Here is a 14,750-nt window from a genome sequence, read left to right on the forward strand (position 1 = left end):
AGTGTAACTAGAACGTTTAGAACAGGGGTGTCAAAACAGCGCCCTGCGGGCCAGATTCAAGTCATACCTATCCCAGCTTCACGAAGGGAAAAAGCTTTGCAAAACATCAGTGTGACGCCATGAGTTTGACACCCGTAGTGTAGACCAAAGACTTGTACTGTTATCAATGATTGAATACCTTGTATATTTCATCCCATATGTTGTTTTGAAAATGCTTAGAAAAATGGCCATATGACAGGTTTTGACAAGACTGAGATGATGAGTTTATTGTACAGTTTTAAAAAACCCTCAAAGCAGGGCAATGCTAGATGAACAAGATATAAACACTAATTCTCTGACTGTTTTAAACCTCTACAGGCTTATCATTCCCATTATATTTCCCCCATGCCAATGTTATATTAGTACATTTTTGTAGTATTGTTATATTTTTACTGTATTTCATGCTATATGTGGCAGCCAATGTGCTGATTGGTAGAAGGTAAACAAAAAGGAATATGCATTCTGGTTAAATGCAGTTGCTGATGGCTTCCTAACAGATAATTAATTGTAAGTTTTGAAAGCTGTTTTTTCATAGCTTCTATATGGTCATCATATCACACAGGTGCCACAAGTCCATTATCAGAAGAGCATTTATCTAAACAGGATTTGCTTCTTCTTGATGTTTTGAAGTTCTTGTGTATAGCTACCACAGCAACCACAATACAAACAGTTCCCTTTAGATGTTCCGAAATTTGGAGGAAACTCTTAGTGCTAATAGATGAAAATTCATTTGATTTTATGAAACCTCTACATTTACATGTGGTGAGTATAAAATTACTCTGTTTAGCCTTCTGTTTTTAATGCTGTTGGAGTGTAACTTACTAATTTGTTTTATTTCAATACTAGCCTTTCTTTCAGAGAAATTCAGAGTGACAAAAAAACCCCCCACACAATAACACAGTCTTAAATAAAACCATCACAATTAAATCAGCTGGGACTATCTTGTAAATATCCGGGTTATTAGCTGTTTAGGATTTTTAGACTAATTTCAGCAGCTTATATTAGGCCTAGTAATATATGGGTGATAATAGCAGCAATTTTAGTTTCAGGACCTGTTTCTCTTGAAAAACAAATAGCTCTGTTCTACTTTAGATGCAGCTTCCAGACCTGGCTCTGACGTACCAGTGTAGAGTGCATTGTAGTTAGCTAGTCAAGAAGTTATTGGGATATGGATCATTGTGCAGGGTTATAGCAGTATACTGCCAAAGCTGAACATAGATCTGTTTTTTAAAAAAACAAATGTTGACATCATTTTGGTATATTATTAATCATATTTTTGTATCAATCATACATTTTTGAATAACATGCTATTCTCCACTGAGCCTAAGGGAGAATCCAGGATGTGTAGTCTCTATTCCACTAGCTCTGCAGACCGAGTTGAAAAACTGAGGAAACACCCTCTGGTAACGGTCCCCAGTTCTTCACTTGCTCTCAGCCCTTTAAGGGCTCTGAATAGTTAGGATTTTAGAAGAATAATCATCCCCTGGATTAAGCTTTTTTTCGCAGAGGCTTAGATCAGGTTTGACAGCTAGCCGGCTTGCCAGTTTAGCACTTTCATTTTTTCGCGCCTTTTATATCTTCAATATATATTTGCTCACATGCTAAGTATAAATGCAATATAATTTTGTTGTGTCCATGCAGATGTACATAAACATTGGGTTCTTTTCTGATATTATATCTTTAATTGTGGTTTCTACTAGTATTTAGTCTTGTTGAAGGAACTTCCCAGAGGAGAAAATCCCTTGCCTGAAGATTATGTTGTCTCATTACTCAAGCTTCTACCGTAAGAAAATAATCTTGCTTAATAAAATTAATTTGCTATATATATTTTGAGATACAAATGTTTAGTTATTTCTTATAGGGGTATATGTTCCTTTTATCGTCGGGATCAAGATGTTTGCGCAGCAATATTACATAATCTTCTTCCAATGGTTAATATTTTGGGAACCTTCAGTAGAAATTCTGAAGATCTAAGAGAAGCCAGGTGTCAAGTCTTAATTGTTGTTGGATCATTTTGGTAGGTTAAGTGTGAATTTAACTCCAAATTATTTGCTGTTAGGGAAAGATTGAAGGGAAGATCTTCTGAAGGATCACTATGTCATGTTACATAAACATTTCACAATTCATCCATGTTAGATAAATTTCTCTTGGTCTACAACTCCCTTTTATAGAAGAAAATGTTAGGGTGGTAAATTGACAATTAGAGCATGAAGCATTTTTAATAGCAGTGAAGAAAGTGCAGAACTAAGTATTATTTTTATTGTCCGGGGTATTCTTTCATTTGTTTAAGTAAAATTAATCAAAAGTATGCTTAAGTATAAGCATATTGATTTCAATCAAATTTAGTACTAAATGTATGAATTCAATTTTCAGTATTTAAAGATAGTGAGTCCAATGCAGTTAAATATGCCTTAATAGTATCAGTCTTAAATTGAATTTCTACAAGAAATTTCCACTAATTTTACTGTTCTGAAATAGCTGGGATTTGCAACTTAAGTGTATTCATTCAGTCAGCTTCGCTCAAAGGACTTGATTATTTTAAAGACACAAAAGTAATCTATTTAATGAAATTCAGGCTATAAAGTACAAGGGTGGCAATAGATACTTTTTAATAAAATTGAACAAATGGTAATTGAATGAATAGTCCTTAACAATGCCAGTGATTAGAACAGTTTAGTTTAACTTTTCTGAAATTTAAAAATTAACAAAAGTTCTTTGAAATCTTTAATAAAGACTTATACAGTATGTTTCAAAAATCTTAAAAACAAATTTGACTTTAAGTTTTGACTTCTTAAAAGAATGGGTTATATTTTATTATTAAAATGATTTCTATTTCAGGCATTTAGCAAATGAAGGGAAATGTTCAATTCCTGTAAGAATTGCTTTAGTGAATTGTATGACAACCTTGCTTCATGTAAGTAAAACTCCAGCAGCTTTTAAAAACTTTTATTACTGCTTGTAATTCTTCTACTTATTTTGGTTTCTAAATCTATAAAAATATGAGGATATTTCCTTTTTTTCCATTTTTTCCCAGGCTGACCCTTGTTTAGAATGGGCTGTGCTTAAAGTTAAAAGTGAAAATCTACCTGTGAGAGATGCTTTTCCTCAATTCCTTGCAGATAACAATTTTCAAGTTTGTACAGTTGCAGCTAAGTCAGCAATCAGGTATACATGCACACAGTTTTAGAGTGACAGTTTATCTCTAGTTTATCAACAACATTAACATTACTTATATTGCTAGTTTATTAAAATTAGTTAAAAGTTCATCTTTCAGAAGTATATGATATGAAAATAAATAACTTATTTAACAAAGTTTTACTTTGTTAAATTATTATTACATATTACTAAAATTATTTCAGAAAAAACCTATGAGAACAAAATGGAAACACAAATTTATTTTATTTTAGAAAGAATATACACTTTAATTCTAAATTGCCTTTTTCTCTGCTTGATCGTAAGTTTGTTCCAAGATGTGAAACTGAGAGATACTACTGGTTTAGTGAAAGGTCTTCCTTTGAAGTTCCAACAAAGAGCTTTTGAGAATTTGTACATCAAAGTTCAAGAAGGAGCAAAAACTCTGGTAATAATTATTACTAAGCATGCATGAAGATTTTAAGTGTGAGCATTTCCTTCACTTATTGATCCAAGTGTATCTATTTGAAAAGAGTTTGTGAAAACCGTATCCATGGCTATTCCATCTGATTTTCCATCTGGTATTTCTTTGTTGGTTTTCCCTGCTTGTTCTGTACCTTTATGCCAATGTTCCTTGCCCAATCCTCCCCTTCTCTCTTCTTACTGCCCTTCTGTTCTCATTTCTTCCTGTGTTTTTTCCTGTTAGCTTACCACCTTTCTTCTCCCTTCTATCCCGACTCTTATCCCACTTTTTCCATCCACACATCTTTACCCACAGATGTACATGTTTTCATTCCCCTCAAACACTTTCCCATTAGCCCCCATCTTTTCCCATTCTACTTTCCAACCTGTTGTTACCCTACTCATCCTCAATGGTATGTTCTACTATTTGTGCCATCCTAACCTTCGCATGAGACTTCCTGGCTTGTCATTCTTTTTTTCTTAGAAAGTATCTTCAGAAAGTGACACCTTTAAGGCTTTGGCAGATAATTCAGTTTTAAAGGACAGAGAATTAAATGCTTGGTAATGAGAGAAGGTGGTGCATAGGAATAAAACCCACTTATTTTAGACTGGTTATTTTAGGTTTATCAAAATTCGATTCATCTTGGTATTATCTCTTTGATCATTTGTTACACCTGTGTTGGAATGCTATTTTAATAGGAAAAAACATAAAATCTATTATGTGTGTAACTAAAAAAAATTCCTTTCACTTTGTGCTTTGTTAGTTGAAGGCACGTGATACAGGGAATCAAGAAAGCCATCCTGATGAAGAGCATAACAGAAAAACAGTCCTACTCATGTTAATAACTATGATTCTGTACAGCAGCCCTGTGTGTGAGAAACAAGCATTGTTTGCTATTTTCCAGTGTATTAAAAAGAATGGATTAGATCCTCAGCTCGTAAGGAAGGTAATTATTGAACTAAAGAGGATACATTCAGATACCTGTAGTAAATATTGTTATACAGATTCTAAATAAATTAAAGTAGGAATTGTACTTTTTATAAGGAGGAATATAAGCATAAATTATAAATTAATTTCCAGCCCAGGATAGTCAGGGATTATGTGGCCTTAATTGGCCTGATAATGCAAAATGAAAACAACTCCCCCTCCACTACTATTATCTTTCTTTTTCTGTTCATGATTCCAGTAAGGAATCTAAACATAAATAGCTGTTTACAGTGGCCACATAATCAGAAATATGGCATGATCTCCACCAAATTAACACAACTTTTTCCAGAATCTATACATGCCAGCAGTTGCTGCTATGAGGAAGAAAGCAGTGCAGGACTTTGAGGACTTCACAAAAATAGGAACATTTTATACTAGCTGAATTTTGAGCAATGAGTTATTTGAAGGTGGGCAGATTCTGCTTCTGTCTTTAAAGTAAGATCCAATTTACTTTTTTGCAGCCAAAGAATTTGTGTATACATGCATGAGTCGGTGCGTACGTGTGCATGCATATATATAAATATTCAATAATGCACATATGGATGGATGGATAGGTAGATAATCCTGAGGACAGAATTATTGAATACTTACACGTAATGTTTATTGTCTGTTCACTGAACTGAATGGGAATACAAATACATTGAGAGGCATCAGTGACAAATCTTAAGCATGTGATCCTTATCTTATTGACATCATACTGCTGTGATATTAATGGTATTATTTTTGACTATTGACAATCTTATTTATTTTTCAAACACAGGTTTTAGAAAATATTTCTGGCTCTTTTGGCTATAAAAATACAGAAGATTTAATGAGCACCCATTTAGATTATCTTGTATTTGAGTGGTTGAACTGTGATTACAGTTTGTCCGATTTTCCATATGTTTTGCTAAATTGCTCTACTTTGGCAGAGTTTTTCAGGTATGCCTCTGAATCATACTTTGTCTTTGTAGATTGATTGCTGCAGCATTTATTAATTAATTTGCTGTGTTCTGAAATAACCTTAATTTTTACTTTATTTTAACGCAAGGAAAATGTATTAATTAATTTTGAAAGTGATTTAATGCATTTAAAACAAAGTTAACCATCCTTTTCCAAGAATGGAAAAGACAGTTGGTCCTTGTTTAATTTGAATTGGCTGCTTAGAATAATATTTTGAGGATTCAATTGTTGCCTATCAACAGGGCTTTTATTTTTCAAATGTAATTTCATCATAATTCAAGGAGATATTTTAATTGCAGGTCCTGCTATAAAATCTTGATTCCACAACTAATAATTAGAGATCAGCTTGAAGAGATAAAATCAATTGCCAGCTACGTTGAAATAGAAGAACATCACCTTCTGGCACAGTGCTTCCCCAAAATCCTTGTCAACATTCTTCCTTATTTTGCCTACCAAAACCAGAAAGATACCGAATTCACACAAAAGAGCAATACAGCTTCTAGAGTCTATGACATGTTGACAGATGAAAATTACTTAGGAAAGCAGGTATCTTTAAAAAATAAAGTTTGATTTTGGTAACCTATAGTCTTAAGTGCAAAGAATTCAAATGATACAATATCCTAAGTTTTAAAAAACTGTCAATTTCTAAATATTACTTCAATTCCCAGGTAGAAGTAAATAATTTCCATATCAGAAAAATCACTAAAATTCATAGCACTCACATTTAAAGTTATTTTGTTAATATTTTTAATTTTAGTCTCATTTTAAAACTAAGCAGGACCATTGCTATTAGTGTAGTGTCATGAGCAGCTTGGGCTTATTCTTCAATTTACTTTTTTCATTCCTAAAATTAGTATCAGTTTAAAAAAAACACTGGATTTTATCCTGTTGATTTCTCCCCAGTCTAAGCAGTTAGAAATACGGCTGTCCAATCTATTTCTATTTTAAAACAAATTGATAGAAAAGCTTTTATCCATATATAAACACAGTTTCCAGAAGACATCTACTTGAAAGACTCTCATTATCCTTGGTAATTGCTGTGACAGAAAATGTCAAGAACTGTACTGCTTGGTTTCTGAAGCTTTTATTGAAGTTTCAATTGGTTTTTCATTTAGCTAGTGATAGGCAGCACTTCATTAAGTCCTGGAATTCTGTTTTCATATATTGCTCTGCTATTTAGTGCAGGCTCCATTTTGATATTTCCCAGTGCTTGAATAATGAAGAATAACAAGTAGAAAGAGAATGTATTTCTGTTGGAATTGGGTTGTGCTCTTCCCCCTATTTTTCCTTTTTAAGATATAATTTGAGTGGAGTAATTCCTTAATTTTGAAACCAAGCACTTATTTTTCCACTTTGTTTCAGGGATTATTATTATTATTATTAATTTGTGCCTCAGGCAAAATGTTTTTTCAAAGAACATCTTTTTTTTCTGCTTGGTGGAAAAACATTATAGCAAACAAAGAGAAAACTAAATTATTTGCATATTTTATTAAATATAAAGCCAGAAGATTGATAAGTGAGATAGCAGCCATATTAACTGTCTTTTGTCTTTTAAGATTATTAAACCTGTATTTTGTTTTTACAGCTGATAGACAGTTTATTTCATAGCAGCTTACCAGAAATTGTGGTAGAGGTGTTGATGACCCTACATGAGCCAATCGATATCAAACCAGAAGAGAATTCTGACTTAATTACATTTACAGGGTACAGTTTTTCTTTCTCTGTTAACGTGTTGTGTACTATAATTTTAAGCAAAGATTTCTTTATTTGTAAACTGATTGTCAAGAGAATTGCATGTCAAGCAAAAGTAAAATATGGGTAGTCCTCTTCTAACAACCATTGGTTCAGCAACGGTTTGAAGTTATCACAGTGATGAACGAAGGCTACTTACACCAAGCCTTTATATACACTGCAGAGCCCCCATGGCCATGCGATCCAGGGACATTTGACAGGTCACCTGCATTTACAACGACTGTGTGCTTCCACTTCTCTCACCCACGTATCTACCCCTTGTCTCTGCCCTTTTGGCTGCCCTGCATGCCCCTGCCCTTACTGCCCCTTGGCTCCCTGCACACCCACACCCACACCCTGTTCCTTTACCGTCTTCTTCCTCCAGCTGCTGACAAGGCATGCCTGGCCCTTCACGAGGCAGCTGCTGGCCACACAAGGCCTTCCTGAGTGCTTGCCAAGGCCTTATTAATTTCGGTCCTATTTAGGGTTGTTTAGCAAGGACTACCTTCAAAAAGGAATGGCAGTTTGAAGTTTTGCTGAGCTGTTTCCTCTCATATCTAAGATCATTTGGGAAAGAGACAATTTAGAAACCGGAGATCTGTTTTGTAAAATATTACTAGATCATAATAATTCTGTTTTAGACAACAAACACTATACTTTTGACCATATATACAAAGATATGGGTTTTTTTCAGCCATGCTTCAGTGCATTTCAAATTTATGTCTTCAATGATACTTCAGCTGATGGATTCTGTATACAGGAATATCTTTATTGTGACTGTTAGATACCCAAGCATATTTTAAAGCATTTGTTTACTTGCCTGAGATAGAGTGCTTCAATCATTTTTTCCCCCTGCCTTTCAATTGTGTTCAATTCTTGGAGACTGCCTGGATAACCCTGCAGTTTTTGTGGCATGAATTTTCAAATGTGATTTGTCATTCCCTTCTTTGGGCTGAGAGAGAATAATTAGCCAAAGCCCAAATGTCATCTAGCTGGCTTCGTGTCTAATTAATGATAATGAGATACCACATTATTTCCCAGTTTCTAGCTTGATAACTTAACTACTACACCAAACTGGCTCTTTCTTCTGTTATAAATCCATATAATTATCTGAAAATATTGAACTACAAGTCCTGATTAGATGAACTATAGTAAAGGAAATCTTATTTGTAAATTAAAAATGTGTGCTGAAGTTATTCTAATATAAACTGTTTTCTGCTATGAAATATACCATTCTCATTGAATTCTATTTAGTGTCATTTAGACTATATCCTCTTCAAACATTTTAAAGATTTGTGATCTTTTCAATTCTTTCAGAGACCTGGATCCTGCTCCAAATCCTCCTTATTTTCCATCATTTATCATTCAAGCTACACTGGATTACATTAATAGATATTATAAAACAAAGTCTAATGGTATTATAGCAATCCTTTCTAAGAACCCTGTAAGTAACTGATGCTCAGTTTGTGTTATGGTCACAGTATTTCTGTATAGTAGTTTTGGCATTTTAAATTAGTGTGACTATATACATTATATTTTTTAATATTGGACATCCCTCTGAGCATAGAACTTGCTATAAATGTGCAACATAGGCAGAAAAATATATTTCTACAAAATCAGGTTATGCTTTTAGGTAATCTTTTAAATCTAATAAGTCATCACGGTATTAATAAAATAATAAAACAGCGATAGCTGGTGCTTTTCTTTCAGAGTTTCTGTATTTATGGTCTTGTATATAATTATTAAACTGAGTGTTAAGCAAATTAAAATTAAAGAAGATAAGAAATTCTAGTACATTGTTGGTATGTTGCTTGTTTGGACAAGCAGAATTAATATTGCTTTGGTTTGGTTTGATGTACAAATTAAGTCAATAGGGATAATTATTTAATTGTATAAGCAATAGCTCAGCTATGTCAGACTTCTTGTGATTTCAATAATTCTAAAAAGATAAGAGATGCTTGAAGCATATTCATATGAACAGTGATCTAATAAGGCATGTTTATTTAAGAATAAATACGTGAAGTAAGTTGTATTTAAAGATTGGTCATGTAATTTTTTTTTTGTGTAGGAGTCATTCCACAAAATTTTATTTGCTGTCTGGAAGCAGGTGTCTGGAACACAAAACAATTATAAAAAACATAGAATGCTTATGATATATCATTTTTTTGTAAATCTGCTGTTGAAAGAAATAAAGGATGGCTTAGGTGGCGCATGGGCTTTTGTACTGCGGGATGTGATTTATTCTATGATTCACCACATCAGCAACAGGTATGACTATTCTGTGTTATTCTGTCTTTACATAGATTTTTGTTCAGTTCTATTTCATTCATTCTTATCCTGGATAGTCCTCTAGTGCAGAGATTTTTAATCTCTTTGACATTTGATTTGGAAAGCATATTAAAGAAGGTTTTCATATTATGTTTGAGCTTAGACTAGCTATTCTCCTTGTCAAATTTAATTTTCCCAACATGAACCAGGAATTATGGTTTAAAGAAACACTGGTTGTTAAATAACCTAATGTGGTTTGTTGTTGTTGCTGTTGACTCGATTAGCAATTGATTAAAGCCTTTTGTACATAGAAATATAAAGGAAGATAATGTTGTATGATCCCAAATCTTTGCTTCAATGTTCAAGCACGTAGTGGATTGTATTCTATTATTTTTATTTGAAAATGTATAGCTAAGATCTTTGCCTTTTGTAAAAATACTTCTATATTTTGTCCTTATTATGGCCTATTCTATAATTGGAGCAAAATTATTCATGTCTGTTATTAGCTATTTTTCCTGTGTTCCTCTTAGGCCAAATCCTCTGACAGGAGTATCCCTCCGGAGCTTTTTGCTCTGTTGTGACCTTCTCAATCGTGTTTGTCACACTGCAGTACAGTATTGTGGGGATGCCCTAGCACGTCACCTCCATGTTGTTGTGGGTACACTGATACCAATTGTTGGAGAACAACCTGAAACTGAAGAAAAGGTAGGTTTTTGTTTTAGAGGAACTACTAGGCATTTCATTAATCTCATTTTTAGAAAGCAACATTATTTTATTAACTTTTTATCTCAAAAGTGTGATTATTTTATGTTTGTAGCTCACCTTTTGAATGATATAGAAATGATCATCTTTTTTCCTTTGGAAAAAAAAACCCATGCGTGTCATCAGAATTGTAAAATTGAATCATGATTTATGAAACAAATAGGGTCAGGGACTAATTAAAGAATTGTCTGAATTGTGTAGCAGTTATCAATGTTGGTATCATATTTGGTAATTTTACATTATGTTTGCCTTAATCATTATCAAAAATTATGCTAGCATCTCCTCCTACATGAAATTCTTATTTATCCGCACTCACATGTTTGTTTGGATAAGATAAAGGGAGAGCCCCCATATAAGTTGCCAAACTCTGAATCCTATTGCATTGTTGAGAAATTGCAGCTATAATTTTTGTTTTCGAACAGACAGTGGGGATCTTTTGATGTTCTTTATTTGTTTTGCACAATAATATGAGGAACAAGCTTTGTCTTTATAAAACCTAATTTTTTGCTATGCTGCATCAACTGAAATATGAAATTGAAGTAAAAATAGAAAAAGGTAGCTGTTTAGTTCCAGAACTGTTAATAGAAATGATATTTTATTCAGAAATAAGTATTTAATAATATTTATTCCAGAAAACTGTTCAGAATTGAAGCCTAAAAAGTTCAGGCCTGAGAACTTCTTTCCTTAGCCTGGGTTCCTGGGTGATGAGAAACACAAAAAGACACAAAAATCTTTCTGCCTCCTTATCTATTATTTCCATAAAGCTTAGTTTGGGTAGAAATAAAATATGGACTGCTAATATAGCCATGGTTGAATTGTGTTTTAATTCTGTTTTTAAAAATGAAAAAGTGGTAGTTGCTACAATTACTCGAATTGCTGTTGTACTGCTATTTTATTTTTAGGTCTTGGGCTTATTGAAGTATCTAGTGATAGATAATCAGAACCATGAATATTTGTACCAAGCAATCAAATTATTAGATCCATTTCCTGATCATCCCCATTTTAAAGAACTGCGGGCTACTCAACAAAAAATTAAATATAGCACTGGAAAATTTTCTCTTTTGGAGGTAATATCTTCAGATTTTAAAAAATGGAATCCAAGGCAATGTTTCATATTGCTAATTGAATCTCTTAATCCTATTTGAATTAATATATTTTATTGTTTGGTTATTTATGTCAAAGCTCTTACATTGTGAAGTTATTACAATTGGATTATGCATTAAAAATTAGATTTGTGTCTCAGATTTGGGGGAGTGTAATTCTTTGCAGTAGTTCTTTATAGAAGATTAAATCTATGAATTATGAATTTATGTTTGCAGGAAATTAACCATTTCTTATCGATAAATATATCTGATTCACTGTTTTTAACAAGACTTGAGGGTTTAAATGATCTGCACAAACAACTAGAAGATCATAAAGAACAAATAATGGAATTTAGGAAAAAATTTCAGGGTATGGATTTGCTAATTCTGATTTATCTTTATATTTTGATCCTTTTTCATATTCAAAGACCTAAGAAGTAATTCAAACATTTGTACTGTTTTTATGTAAGCATTACACATTTCTATCTGATTATTTATTAGCATAGCTAACACTGGAAAATTATGTCAGTAGTTCCTAATGAGTTTGTGGAAAAGAATCTTTCTTTCTTTCTTTCTTTCTTTCTTTCTTTCTTTCTTTCTTTCTTTCTTTCTTTCTTTCTTTCTTTCTTTCTTTCTTTCTTTCTTTCTTTCTCTTTCGTTTCATAATGGATGCATTTCTTTAATCCAGGGGTCCCCAACCTGTGGACTGCTAATTGTATAAATTTTACTTATGTAAAAACTGGTGACCACAATTGGGGCTGACATTCCATTACGAAACACTACAATTGTTAAACAGAAAATCTTGTGATTATGAGTTACCCTAATGAGGGCTACGTGTAAAACTCATTTAAAACATCCACCAATCCATTGCAAAATTAGAAGGTAGCATTAACGTAGATAAACAGAGTCTGCAATGTTATAGGCACTTTTCAGGAGTTAAGCCTTGATAAAATCAAGAATAAACTTCTGAGTGGTTTGCTCTGAAGCCAATATGAACTAGAGAAGGGAAGAAATTTGTGTGCTTTGCTTTTTAATACAGACTGACCTAATTTATACTTCTAGTCAATGCAACAAATTGCATGTAGGTTACTGGGAGGGAGAGGGTTTCTCCAAATATTTCATCAATCTTTCATCATACATGTTGTTAGTTGTGAAGTCATGTCCGACCTATCGCAACCCCATGTATAAATGCTCACAAATGCTTTTTAATAGAATGTTATTGAAGCAAATTAGAATATATCTGCCTTTTTAAGATACATCTCTAGTAAAGCCTATGTTCTCAAAAGGAGTAAGGAATGGGTTGTTACCTGTCTTTTAAAGGATGTTGAAGAAAATGCTGGGGCCAACATTCTTTGAGAACATTTTTTAACAGGTATGCCAATAAACGTGCTGTCTTTTTTCGTTTGCTTCTGTGCTCTTTAGAAAACAATATCAGAGAAGACAAAGCTCTTGAGTGCTAATATATAATTAATACCTGTGACATTAGAGATGCTTCTAATATACATTTCTTTTAAATCTTAGAAAATCCAAGGGATTGCATTATGGTGAAGCTGATGGCATATCTATTACAACTTTCAAAAACAACTGTACATTCTACTGATGCTATCTTGGGTAAGTCATCACTTGTTTAAGTGAGTGATGATTTTTAACAGCTTGCTTCATATAATTTCATTGCTTGTTAGAGCATTACATAATTAAAGAAATCTGTGGAAAAAAAGCGGTCGCAAAGCTGTACATGTTTAATACTGTTTAGTTGTATTGATATTGTACCTTTGTATTTTTTTAAAGTTACTTGATTTGTGAAGGTATTAAACTTTGGGAATGAATTATCTCCTCAAATTAGGAAATATAGTTTTTCCAACTTGCAAAAAAAATTAAGCTTGAAAAGCTTGGAGGAGTATATATTGATCAATCAGAATAGAGCTGGGGGGTTCTTTGGAGGTCTTCTAGTCTGGCCCTCTGCTCAAGCAGGAGGCCTTATATTATTTCAGACCAATGACTATCCAGTTTCTTCTTAAAAATCTCCAGTGAGGAAGCACCCACAATTTCTGACAACAAACTGTTCCACTGGTTAATTGTCCTTACTGTTATATGTTCTTGGATTTTTAAAAATTGATGTACAAAGGTTGTTGTCCATTGATAAACAAAGCAGAGGTATCTGGTTTACATCCTTGATTCTACCTACTGTAATTTCTCTGCCTACTGCATTTTCTCCTGTGGACATCAGCTGTCACTGGTCTGTACAGTTAAATTTGAAAGTAACGTAAAATCTGATTCAACTTAGTAACTGAAAAAGCAAATGATGACACTGTGAAAGGAAAGTGAACAGTCTAGGCTTGTGTATGATATCATATACTGGCCATAAATACCCATTTCTATAGCTGTCCAAAGCACTGAATCCATATAGTTTGCCTACCATCTATAGAATGCTGAGTAATATTTCCAAAATGAAGGATATTAAATGACTGTACTGGATCAAGATTCCAGGTGGTCCACATTTACCAACCACATTTAGGACCAGCAACATGGTCATTAAGTGAAGTGGTTACTTAGTGAAACCATAGCAGTGCTTATGAACTTACTTCAGCTTTTCTTTGATTTACAGACTTGTGAAGGTAGTAAATATGAGGATTGTTCATAAAGTTACTTTTTCATGATAGTCATAAGTGAACAATTGCTAAATGAGGACTATCTACATAGAATATACGTATACTCCAATGCATATCAAGGGCGCTAAGTAACACCAAGTAACACCTTCAACTTCCTAATCAGGAAACAGTTGTCAAAATATATATATACTAAATTCTGAAAATTACATCTTCTGCATCTCGTTTTTTCTGGTTCTACATTCAATTCATTCAAGTTCATTCAATACCTCCTGAGAATATAGCTGTTGCTAAATCCCCAGATTTTCTGTTATTAAGGTTTCTTAATTCATTGAACAGGAAGCTAACCAATAAAATACATATAAAAAGAAAATGCACTTCTGTTAGTATATACACGCATACATTCTAAGCACTATGCAGCTTCTTCCCTCAGATTCTGCAGAAAGTTGTCCTTCTTGCATATTGATTTCTCTTTGGTTTCAAAGTATGCAAAGGCCACCTGAATAACGTTAATGTTTATATTTGCAGAGGCCGTTGGAAGTTGTTTGGGAGAAATCGGTCCTATAAGTTTTTCTACCATAGCATTGCAGCACAGTAAAAATGGATCTAGTTCCAATACATGTGATCTGTTTGAAGACAGAGAACTTCAGTGGGTGTTTGTAATATTAACTCTCATAAATAATTCTTTAATAGATCAATGGTAAGTGTATAGTGAATATTCAACACAATATGAATATA

At 33.1% G+C, this 14,750-nt stretch overlaps 1 protein-coding gene across 1 annotated transcript in view; it reads left to right on the forward strand.

Annotated features, from left to right (window-relative positions):
* Positions 1 to 14,750, forward strand: part of ATM (ATM serine/threonine kinase) — a 62,554-nt gene that overhangs the window by 21,176 nt on the left and 26,628 nt on the right. The window contains exons 18-34 of the mRNA XM_026721013.2: positions 602 to 801; positions 1,740 to 1,822; positions 1,901 to 2,056; positions 2,878 to 2,953; positions 3,074 to 3,204; positions 3,499 to 3,619; positions 4,398 to 4,580; positions 5,382 to 5,542; positions 5,863 to 6,109; positions 7,149 to 7,267; positions 8,612 to 8,738; positions 9,363 to 9,562; positions 10,093 to 10,267; positions 11,227 to 11,391; positions 11,644 to 11,776; positions 12,928 to 13,017; positions 14,541 to 14,712. Of these exons, the coding sequence (XP_026576798.1) occupies positions 602 to 801; positions 1,740 to 1,822; positions 1,901 to 2,056; positions 2,878 to 2,953; positions 3,074 to 3,204; positions 3,499 to 3,619; positions 4,398 to 4,580; positions 5,382 to 5,542; positions 5,863 to 6,109; positions 7,149 to 7,267; positions 8,612 to 8,738; positions 9,363 to 9,562; positions 10,093 to 10,267; positions 11,227 to 11,391; positions 11,644 to 11,776; positions 12,928 to 13,017; positions 14,541 to 14,712 (2,539 nt within the window). The remainder of the gene's footprint in view (positions 1 to 601; positions 802 to 1,739; positions 1,823 to 1,900; positions 2,057 to 2,877; positions 2,954 to 3,073; positions 3,205 to 3,498; positions 3,620 to 4,397; positions 4,581 to 5,381; positions 5,543 to 5,862; positions 6,110 to 7,148; positions 7,268 to 8,611; positions 8,739 to 9,362; positions 9,563 to 10,092; positions 10,268 to 11,226; positions 11,392 to 11,643; positions 11,777 to 12,927; positions 13,018 to 14,540; positions 14,713 to 14,750) is intronic.

This window comes from Pseudonaja textilis, chromosome 7, assembly GCF_049901715.1.
Source record: "Pseudonaja textilis isolate UNSWEBS1 chromosome 7, rPseTex1.2, whole genome shotgun sequence".
Taxonomy (NCBI): Eukaryota; Metazoa; Chordata; class Lepidosauria; order Squamata; family Elapidae; genus Pseudonaja; species Pseudonaja textilis.